At 41.0% G+C, this 11373-nt stretch overlaps 2 protein-coding genes across 2 annotated transcripts in view; one reads left to right on the forward strand and one right to left on the reverse strand.

Annotated features, from left to right (window-relative positions):
- Positions 1–10584, forward strand: part of KIAA2026 (KIAA2026 ortholog) — an 83897-nt gene extending 73313 nt beyond the window's left edge. Inside the window, 1 exon segment of the mRNA XM_008921631.3 lies at positions 8482–10584. The gene's annotated coding sequence lies outside the window, so the exon portion shown is untranslated.
- On the reverse strand, positions 4657–8731 carry LOC115307367 (monocarboxylate transporter 2-like). The gene is made up of 3 exons (XM_029959038.1): positions 8668–8731; positions 6733–7539; positions 4657–4862 (listed from the first exon to the last, which is right to left on the reverse strand). Exons 1-3 carry the CDS (start codon positions 8729–8731, stop codon positions 4657–4659), a joined length of 1077 nt encoding a protein of 358 aa, XP_029814898.1.
- Positions 10585–11373: the final 789 nt, after the last annotated feature.

Here is an 11373-nt window from a genome sequence, read left to right on the forward strand (position 1 = left end):
CTGGGTGATGGTTCAGTGGTTCAGGGGGTTCAGTGTTACTGCTGGGTGGATGGTTGGATTGGATGATCTTAAAGGTCTCTTCCAACCTTGATGATTCTGTGATTCTGAGTAATCTCTGCAGTAATAGTCCAGTGAAACTTAACTTGGAATATTGCCACTACAGCTGAAGTAAAAGCAGTCCTAAAATGAATACAAACACTCAATACTTCAACTCTGGGCATGAGGAGAGTAGACTTCAGGAAGCTAGTAAGTAAAGTGCCCATGGAAAATTATTTTATATGTTCTGGGGTCCATCGTGCTAGTCACACTTTAAAGATCACCTCCTGAGGGCACAGGAGCAGGCAATTCCAAAGTGTTGCAAGTCAAGCAGATGAGGCAGAAGGCCAGCTTGGCTGAGCAGGGATCTGCTTTTGGAAATAAGGAGCAAAAGGAAGGTGTATGCCCAGCGGAAGCAAGGTCAAGTGACAAGAGAAGAATACAGAGATGCAGTTTGCCACAGTAGGGAGAAAAAGCTCAATTGGAGTTGAAACTGTCAAAAATGTAGAGGATAGGAAAAGAGGGGTTTTTTTCAAATATATTAATAGCAAAAGACAGTGTAGAAATTACATTGGTCCATTACAGGGTGAGGATGGTCACCTCACAAACAGGGACAGAGACAAGGCAGAGATGTTTAATACTTTCTTTGCCTCTGTCCAGTATGGATGGCAGACCAAGGGGATCTCAGTGCCCTGAGCTTCAAGACCATGACTGCGAGTTGACCCTGGACTTGTGTGGGATCTGATGCTTGAGCTGGATCCCTGTAAATCTATGAGGCCTGATGGGATTCATCCAAGAATCCCTGAGGAGCTAACTGATGTCACTGCAAAACCTCTCTCAGTGATTTTCAGGTGGTCTTGGGAATCTGGAGAGGTCCCAGCTGACTGGTCTCAATTTTCAAGAATGGCAAGAAGGAGGACCCTGGAACTACAGACTTGTCAGTTTCACTTCAGTATGGAGATTATTCTGGGCGGTATTGAAAAACACCTGGAGGACAATGCAGTCATTGGTCACAGCCAGCACAGCTTCGTGAGGGAAAGTCCTGCTTGTCAAACCTGATTTCCTTCTATGACAAGGTAGCCTCCTTGATTTAGGAAATCCATTAGATGTAATATTTTCAGACTTCAGCAAAGCTTTTGATACTTTTCAGTAACAAAATTCTCACTACTGGAGAGTAGTAGGATACTACTCTCACAGTACCCTTCTGGACAAAATGTCCAGCACACAGCTGGATAACTGTGTTACGTGATGGGTGAGCTCACAGGTTGGGCACAGAGAGTTATAGTGAATGGAGTAACAACATCAGACCAGCATTCAGTCATTAATGGGGTTCCACAGGGCTCCATCTTGGGTCCCGTGCTGTTCAACATCTTCATTAATGATGTGGACATAGGACTTGAAGGAATAATAAGTAAGTTTGCCAATGACACTGAACTAGGAGGAGCTGTTAATTCCCTGCCCTGCAGAGACCTTGACAAATTAGAGGACTGGGCAGTCATGAACTATATGAAGTTTAACAAGGGAAAGTGCTGGATTCTGCACCTGGGATGGGGCAACTCTGGATGTGTGTATAGACTGGGGAACGAGAGGCTGGAGAGCAGCTCTGCAGAAAGGGACCTGGGGGTCCTGGTCGATGGCAAGTTGAATCTGAGTCAGCAGTGCCCTGGCAGCCAGGAGGGCCAACCATGTCCTGGGGGGCATCAGGCAAAGCATCGCCAGCCAGTCTGCTCTGCTCTGCACTGGGGCAGCCTCACCTTGAATATTGTGTGCAGTTTTGGGCACCACAATACAAGAAAGATATTGAGCTCTTAGAGAGCCTCCAAAGGAGGACAATGAAGATGGTGAAGGGCCTTGAAGGGAAGCCGTTTGAGGAGTGACTGAGGTCACTTGGTGTGTTCAGCCTGAAGAAGAGGAGACTGAAGGGAGACCTCATTCTGGTCTTCAAGATCCTCACAAGGGGAGGTGAAGGGGCAAGTACCGATCTCTTCACTCTCGTGACCAGTGACAGGACCTGAGGGATTGGCCTGAGTTGCATCAGGGCAGGTTTAGTTTTACATCAAGAAAAAGATTCATCACCCAGAGGGTGTTTGGGCACTGGAACAGGCTTCCCAAGGATGTGGTCACAGTACCAAGCCTGGCAGAGTTCAAGAAGCATTTTGACAATGGTCTCAGGCACATGGTGTGACTCTTGGGGTGTCCTATGCAGGGCCAGGAGTTGGACTCAGTGTTCCTGATGAGTCCCTTCCAACTCAGCATTTTCTGTGATTCTATGATTCTACTACTTCTGTGCCATTAAACACATACATAGCCATCAAATGACAGAGTGTCCAGGTGACTAATTCTATTCTGTGCATTTAGCCAAGAAAATAAGAATATGACTTTTCATTTTTCACAAGATCCTGTTCAGGCTGGTGGGAAGTGGGGAAATCTCCAGCCCCAGCCCTGACAGAGTCAGTTCTGGACTCAGACCAAGATACTTGGGACTTCACCCTGTCAGGCCATAAAAGCCCCAAGGATGGCATTAACCCAACTGCCCTGGACCACATCCCCACCACTGGGCTGCCCTCACAGCTTCAGCCTGAGCTCCTCATGTTTCCACTTGTGCTGCTGTCTCACCCGCACACCAAGCACCACTGTGAACGACCCACCTGCATCTCCTTTGTCTCTCCTGGTGCCTGATTGCTGTTTGGTGCCTCTAGAGCCACCACTCCCCCCTGGCTGAACCAGCCCCAGTTGCACAGCCTCTCAGTGATCCGCTGCTGAACTCAGTTGTGTTTGTCAACTCCTTTACTGTATTCTGAAATACATGCACAACTGTGGAGCAGAGCACAGCATGCCACTAAGTGTCTTCTTTATTGCCTATGTCTGATGTCAGGACATGTCAAAATAAATCAGTGACAGGACTTGTAAATAAAATACAGAATTTTAACAGAAAGGCAGAGGTAGAAACTACGTCTATTAAACATATCCCCATTTGTCCTGCCTCCAATAACCCTTCCTTTCAATTTATAAAATGAAGAGTTATTTTAAATATTGGAACCCTGCAGAAGACTGAAGACTAATACTTCTAGAAAAATCCAAGTTTTTCCATTGACAATTTTGAAAAGTAGTTTTTCAGGACTGTGCTACAACACGCCCAGTTGTGTTTCTTCCAGTGTACATTCTGCAATCAAGCCCTCACAGATTTATTAGTGGCTCAGCTGATTTCGTGTAAGTTAAAGTAAGTTTTTGAAATACTGATTATTCTATGAGACAAGAAGTAATTATTTTAGATGAGTGATTTATGTTAAACTTCCCAGGGGAAGCCATGGTAAAAATTTCATAAAAAGTTCATAAGTAGGGCAGCTATGATAATCATGATAATTTGGGAACTTTAAAGTGCTATGTTTTTTTCCTTTTACTGTTTTTTCTAAATGTGATCCAGCCCTTCCTCCTTTCTTTTAAGTTCTCTCTTCCCACTGATAAAATAAAAGTTATTTGGATCCAGACTCTCTTTCATTCTCAAAGAGTATTTACTCAAAGTATTTGCCTCAGGATAGTTGGAATGTGGGACTAAAGGGAAGTCAACTAGTCCATCATACTACTTAGAAGTGCAGTCAAATATATTTAGATTCTTGCTCATGTCTTACCTATTCTCTGATATCTCTCTGTTTTCGTATTCTCCCTGTAGTCTGCTTCCATGCTTAACAGGCTACAATGTCTTTTTATGTCAGCCTATTATGGATTTGAAGGCTGTTCTTGTGCCCTGTAAATACTTTTGTCTTCTAAACCAGAAAATCTTTATTTCTTACACTTTTTCCTTAGGTTGTGTTTTCTTAATTGTCTCAATTTTTTCCACTTAATTCTTTGCAACTTACGTACTTCTTCCAGTTAAAGCCTTGCAAGCATCATCATCTCTTCTATCTTACCAATAACACAGAACATTTAGTACTTTTAATGCAAGGTTGCATTTGGGATTCTTACTCATTTTGAAGGCCACCATAGCCATAGGTCTTCTTCTGCTATTCATCAATCCTTCTTCATTTTATGTGGATGTATTTTGCTTTTTACTTCTGATATTTAATACTGTATTTCTCTCTACTGTTTTCTATCATGTATGTACCTTTTCCCATTTATCAGGTTTATTTATTTATCTGATTCCAGCCCTGCTCTGTAGCTCTGCAAATCTTTAGCTCAAAACTCTATTCAGGTACTCATGCTTTCACATCCGACTTGTTTACTGAAAATACTGAACACTACTTCCTCAAGCTAAACATCTGTGAGGTGATGCCTCTTCCTGTTTGATAGTGACAGCTGCAGTCTGCATTTGGGAGTAGAGTTTCTATCTGCTGCGTACACACTTCATGGCAATTTAATTTAGACCATAGTTTCCCTAATTAGCATGGCCTGAAGACTTGTATAGTCGAAATGCAACTTCAACATCAAAATAATATGATAATGGTTACTGCTTTAGTTTGCTTGTAAACTACTTACTTTCTTCCTTAGTTTCAAACATTCCTACCCAAAACTTCTGTTGTTTTGTAAATCCTACTAATAGGGAATTTGGCTAAAATAAAACACTTCCATGTGTCCTGAAATGCTGTCCAAGGTCCAGTGTAGTCACACCACTACACTGTGTTCTCAACAGCTTCTGTTGTTGTGTTTCAGGAGATGGAGGGAAGGGTAGGATAATGTTGACTTTTCTGGTTTAGTACTAGTCTGGCTTTCTCTTTCTTTTCTCTGTTGGAGTTGATCTAAAGTAACTAAAAATCCAGCTGATAGGATGAGAGTGGCTCCTGCCATGTAGAAGCCTGCTCTGTAGTCTCCAGCCATGTCCACAATCAGACCTAGAGAGAAACAAGTGACAGAAATGTGATTGATGGAAAACAGGCTAATGTGAATTAGCTCAACAGTGTGAACACATCCTCTCACAAAGTCAGTGTGCTGGCTACATACCTGTCTTGCAGCTTTCTACATCATGAGCACATGTAACATCACTCTGTTATAGCATTTTAAAATTTGAAACACAATTCACATCCCATTGTTTTGTATGTTGCTACTCAAACAATATGATACACAGTTTGAAGCACTTTCCAACCTTAAGTGTGGCAGACAGTGAAGATACTGGCAGAAAAAAAACCCAGACAACGCAGCTGTGTATCTGAGTAGCCCCATGTTCTGTGGTGTAGCTGTCATCAGTTGCTGTAATTTGGACCATAACTGTACAGCACAAGAGAATTTAAAGAAGGAAAGGAGATTCGTCTGCGGGAGACATAGTTGGTTAATTTGTCTGATGTATAACAGGTTTCCATTTCATCATTTTACAAGGAGTCACAGATGTTAACAAAAAGACCTTGGTTTTCAAGAAGCTTTAAATCAACCAAAATACATAATGCCATTTTGTTCTGTACTGAGAAATCACTAGTATAGTAGTAGTAGTAGTACTGCAGCAGTATATCAGCTGCTCTATGGGTGTGATGGCATGCTCCTTTGTGGGTTGATGAAAACTGCTTGCTTGTGGAAGGCTTGTTCACATTTAGCGTAGTCTCTAGCCCACCCTCTAACCTGACATCAGCCCTATGTAGTCAAAGGAACTCTGAGTTTAAATCTTTTAGATTTTACTCTCAGAGTGGGAGAGGAGAGCTTGAGAAGCACTTAGGGTTCCCTGCTCTTCCATACTTTCTTTGTAGATTACTATATGTACACAAATGATATTACTACATACAGTAATCGTAGATTACTATATGTACACAAACTGATCCCCAGATAATCAGTACTACTGACCAGCCACTGTATAAATGTCTTGCTACCTTTGTATTATTTTCAGATCTTTCCAACACACTTTTGATACTGTTCTGTCTCAAACTCTCTATAGATCTTCCTGGTTCCTATATCTTCAAAAATGAATTAAAATGTTCCAGTATTCAGTCTGACCCATTTGCAATCTATTAGTGATGCCATTACCATAGAAGTCACTGTCATGCATGAGCAGTGGTCTTTGAATGACTCTGTGTGCATTTACTAGTCACATTGGTCATTTTTCTGCCATATCACTTTGTAAAGTCCCTACAGCTTGCAGTTCATTTGCTGTGCATTTTTCCAAGATGATTATGCTTTGTTGCCAGTCCATAAATCCATGTGCTGTCTCATTGTCTGCTCTCTCTTCCCACTGTTCTTATGTGCTGCCTCACCCATTTATTATATTGGTTGTCTCAAATGCTGTCTAAAAACAGCAGGCATCTCTGTGAATATTTCCTTGAGGTTTGCATAGCCTAATGTTCAGTTTGAACTTCTATAGGAAGCCTTCCAACAATACCAGCATTTGTGCAACATCGCTAGTCTCAAATTTCAGTTTCTTCTCTGAAAGTATGGGTCTGCTGCTTGTCCTAACGGCACACTTTCATAGCAAGAGAGTGGGAGGCCATCAAGTGGCATTCTGTGGGAAGCAGGAACACCACCAAGTGAACCCTGCCATTCATCCCTGCTTTCATGTTGAATAGGTGTCTCTAAAATCACAGAGAAGAGAGGGAACAGTGTCTTTTTGAGAGGATTTAAACCAACCATTTGTTTTTTATATACTTCTTGGCTTACATATGCCTGAGGTAAGAAAGGGGGAAATTTGGGTGCAGATCCAGATCTTTTCAGTTTGGGTTACCACTCCCCTTTCTTCTTGTAAACTTTGTAAACTGTGTTTGGCAGAGTATCGTCTTAACTTACCTGCAAGAGGGGGCCCCACAAAACCTCCAGAGCTTCGAATGAGCATGAAAAGCCCTAAAGCACTGTCAAATTCTGGCATGCCTACAACATCTGCCAGCACTGTAATGTGAATGGCGACTGTCGTACCAAAGAAGAATCCATAGAAGCCAGTGAATATTGCCAAGGAAACATAATTGTTAGCCAGTGGCAACAGCATCAGGGAAGTACTGATCAGTGTAATTGTCATCACCAGCAAATGAATGGTTTTGGTAACGTGGAGATTGGCATACCAGCCACACAGCAGTCTGCCTGCAAAGTCCACCATAGCCAAAATGGATAGGAGTGATGCAGTCCATGATTCATCTATTCCCAGGCTGTAGCTAAATGGAACTAAAAATAACGGAGGAACAAAAAAACTCATAGCAGCTAATATGCCAAAAATGGCATAAAGTACAAACTCTGGTCGCTTCAGAAGCATCCAATTGAAGGTTTTGTGTGTGATAGGAGACTTATCTTCTTTGTCTATCCTGGATGCACTCTTGCCAGGTGGTGTTCGAGTTTCGGAATGGTGAGCCTCAAGGAGGCAGCTGCTTGCCAGGGGTCGCATCAGTGCTCCACCAATACAAATATTGAGTTGGATGCCACCTATGATCAAGAGGGCACCTTTCCATCCATATTGACTAATCAACCACTGGAAAAATGGTCCAAATGTGAATGCAAAGGCACATTCTCCAGCGCTGGCAATAGCATTGGCCAAAGCCCTTTTCTTGGAGAAATAATGGCTAACAATGCTAATGGCTGGTGTCCATGAAAAGGAAATCCCAAGACCTGAAAAACAATAGAAAAAGCACAGGTTAGACACTCTTGAGTATTTTGTGAAGGAAATTAAAGCAGTCAGTGCTCCTCTATTTGCAAAGTTAAAAAGTGTAGAAGGAAAACATTTTTGTTCCTAGCAGCAGCATGAGCTTAGCTGTACTACCTGTAGGAGTAAATTTGTCACATATTCTGTAAGAGTAAGTCGTATGTATTCAAGCAAAAAAGTAGGATCATGAAGTTCTTACTTACTTAAATAAATAAATAAATAAAAGAAGTTGGTTTGACAGCTTTGGCACTGCGTGAGAAATCACATGGCCATGTGGTTGAAGCTAGACAGATCTGAGTGTCTATCCTGTCTGAATTAAGGCTGGTACTAGATGAGTTAAGCTGAGCTGTGCTGAACTGTGCTCAGGGTAGCAAGTGAGGCAGGACATGAAGAAAGCTGGTGTATTACCTCTATCTGCTCTTCATTTTCTTGCCTGACTTCTTTGAGCGGACCTCAAACCTGCTCTAACTTAGAGTGATTTTAAAGGCCCCTAGATTATTTGGCAGCCCAGGACTGCCAAAGGGCTCAAATTCCAGACATTTTCCCAGGCATCTGGCATGGAATTTGAAATGGTTTATTTTATTCCCTGCCAGCTTTTCTTCCTGTTCCAGGAAAATCTGTTAATTGTTGGAAGCAACTTTCTGGCCTGTTTTCACTGGAGTAAAGGAAAGGATTGAAATCAAGTGAAAGTCTGGGCCTCTGTTCAAAACATAAGATAATGTTATAGAAAGAACAAAATTTGGGATCTTTGTGTCCTTGTACTCCAGTACTCTTTATGAAGGTCCTTTAAACCTTCACAAGGCTCTTGTCTCCAAGTGAAAAACAAAACACTTTTCATTTTCTGCTTGTATATAATTTGCAGGTGCAAATTACTAGCATCTAATTATTTACCTTCTTTGTCATTGCAGGTTTCCTGCACAAATTCTTATTTCCAGAGTGGGAAAGGAGGGAAGACACCTTTTAAGAGCATTGTTGGTTCTAGCTGCTCATGAAATCAAAATATACATCAGATTTCAAAACTCCTACCAATAGCACCCTCAGATAAGGGCTCTGAGTTGCTGCTGGAAGAAAGCCATAAAGCCATAAAGTCATACCCTGTAGGAAGCCAGTCGTTACATACATCCAGACCATGTTGAATCCAAAAAATCCCAGTGCCATTCCTGAAAAAGCCAGGAGTCCTCCAGTGATCACAACTGCCCGATGGGTGTATCGTGCACATAATGAACTGGCAACAGGGGCTGGATCAGCAGCAAAATTGGAGAAAGAAAAATACATTAGGAACATTAAGCTGATTGACATGACCAAATAATCAAATAAATCAAATAAAGTACTCTTATAACTCTTGTCTCAAGCAGACTTAATTCTTCTGGATGGAGCAGGACATCAATTGTAATTTCAAACTTGGATCCTTACTGACAGGGAAATGACTGTCCCTGGCGGTCAGATTTTTAAATATATTCAAAATATGTAATCTTTTTTAAAGGGAAAGAGCATTTCAGTGCCTTCCTTGCAGGACAGTTCTACTGAATTTCATGTAAGGATATACAACTAGCAACGTGACAGAAACTAGTGTAGAATTTTAGCAGGAAGTGAAACCTCAATTTTATTATTGAGACTGTATTATTGATATGGTTGGCACGGAAACCTTCTGGAGGAAAATAACCTTTGTTAGTTTTGCAAAATCATATCTTTATGGAATTACAAAAGTTTATAAAGGACAAAAAATCAGTGTTTATTTTGTGGTTATGCTTTTTACAGGAAATTTGCAGTTCATTTCTTAAATCTTTATTTTAGGGGTACAGTTTCAGCAGAGTGCAGGGACTGTTCAGCACAAGGGCAAAAATGCAGTAGGTACAGATCTGACAGGGCAGCAACTGCTTTATCTCTATTCCCTATCTAGAAGCACCTGAAATGTCAGGGATATTTTTGTTTAATTAAGGATCAGTTATATTGCCTCGCTGTTTTTCCACCAGCATCACAGAGATGAGGTCAAGGCCGTAAGACTTCTTTAAAAGCCTTGGCCACTAGGGGACTCCCAAGTACCACCTGGCATCGGTCGGCTCCCTTCAATACATTAATGTTCTGGGAACTGGAATTCAGTTAACGAGGACCATGGTTGTAAGTTGAAATAAGTAGGAAGACAATGAAGAGAGGGCAGTCAGTAAGGAAGGTTTCATAGTAGTTTGTAGGGGCAGGTTGTTCTAGGTTCACCTGTATTAGGATCAGAATTAAGAGAATTTGGTGGCTAGGATGAGGGAAATAAATCTGGCAGAGTATAATGGCTGCAAAATGTGCAGGATGTACATTGTCTGATAGCAGACAGACCTGGCAGAAGTTATACAAACCCCAGATGTCTCATCAGAATTTACAGCAAAAATATTATGATTTTATAAACATGAAAAAATTATACCAAAATTCAGTCATGGTCTCTATGATGTAGTGGATGAGACATGATAAAGCAGATACAGTTGGAGAATCATACATTATGATGAGAAAAAAAAAAAAGAGAGAAAAGTAGACTCAGGATAACTTCCATGAAAGTGCTTTAAGACGAGAGAGATCTGCAGTTGGAGCAGAAATACTACCAAAATCCAATTTTTAAATAATGAAAAAGGAGGATAGGCAGAAATTGAACATAGGGTAGAAGGAGAAGGAAAGAAGCTAACCACAGAACTAGAAACGGGAAAAATAGCTAGATTCCACAGTCTGGAAGGATAAAGAGTAACACACAGAAAACTTACAAGAAATGAAAAGGGATTATAATCACAGTGCAAAGAGAAAGGTGATGGGATGTGTACATCAATACCAAGAGAAAGCCTGTGAAACCCTTGCTCTGGTAAACTGAACAGCCTGTTGCAAGTGCAAACCCTGGGAGTAGAAGCACATGCTCTCCTTCCATACAAGAACAGAGCTGATGTTGGAAGGATCCAGACAGGACAAAATAATAATTCAGTGATCATCCTTCATACTGAACCAAATGACACTGAAGGTTTCCCAGAAGAACACGATAAGAAAGACTAAGCCAGGCCCGGAAAGATGCTCAAAGAACTGGAGGTTCAGATGATCTTAAGCAGAAAGTCTTCTGGTCCCTGTAAATGAAGCAAAGGCAGGAGAAGATGAGGACAATTACATACTGACCTGAGACAATATAAACTGCTATACAGAGGGGTTTTGGAACATTTGGCCATCAGGCTGTATTCACTGAAAGAGGGTTGTTTTCATCTCAAAGGATGAAAAACAATTTCTGCTGAAAATTATAGCTGTCTTCTTGGAACTAGGCTGGTTTCAGACCTGGCTAGGCAAATACAGTTTTGCTGGTTTATATTTGATATTATTAATATGCTCAATTCCTTGATACATTCCTATGTAATGTAAGTATGTGTTAAAACCGAAACAAAACCTAACTAAAACAGGACTTTGAGTTCTTTTATCCTCTTATGTTTTGTTTTTTTCTCATTAAGTTTGTATGCCTGAATGACAAAATAGTATCACAGTAGGTCTGTGATAAGTCTAATTTGTAAACCAGATTGATAGATTTATTCATTTCTGTGGTCTGTGAAGCAAGTTTTTCAATTTTTTTTTCAATTAATTATTTCTGTCACTGCAAAACAGGCATCAAGGATAGCAGTTTATGGAACTGATAAAATATTTTCAACCCATGACTTGCTTTATCCTTTGACTTTGGATTATTCTTTGATTCTTCTGAATACATTTTTTAAAGAAAGATCAGTTGTTCATGATCTTTGGAAGCACTGCAGTTCCAAGCGGTAATACTGATAGGTGTGGACTGAGTAGGATGC

This window comes from Manacus vitellinus, unplaced genomic scaffold, assembly GCF_001715985.3.
Source record: "Manacus vitellinus isolate BGI_N305 unplaced genomic scaffold, ASM171598v3 scaffold_18_pilon, whole genome shotgun sequence".
NCBI classification, from domain to species: domain Eukaryota; kingdom Metazoa; phylum Chordata; class Aves; order Passeriformes; family Pipridae; genus Manacus; species Manacus vitellinus.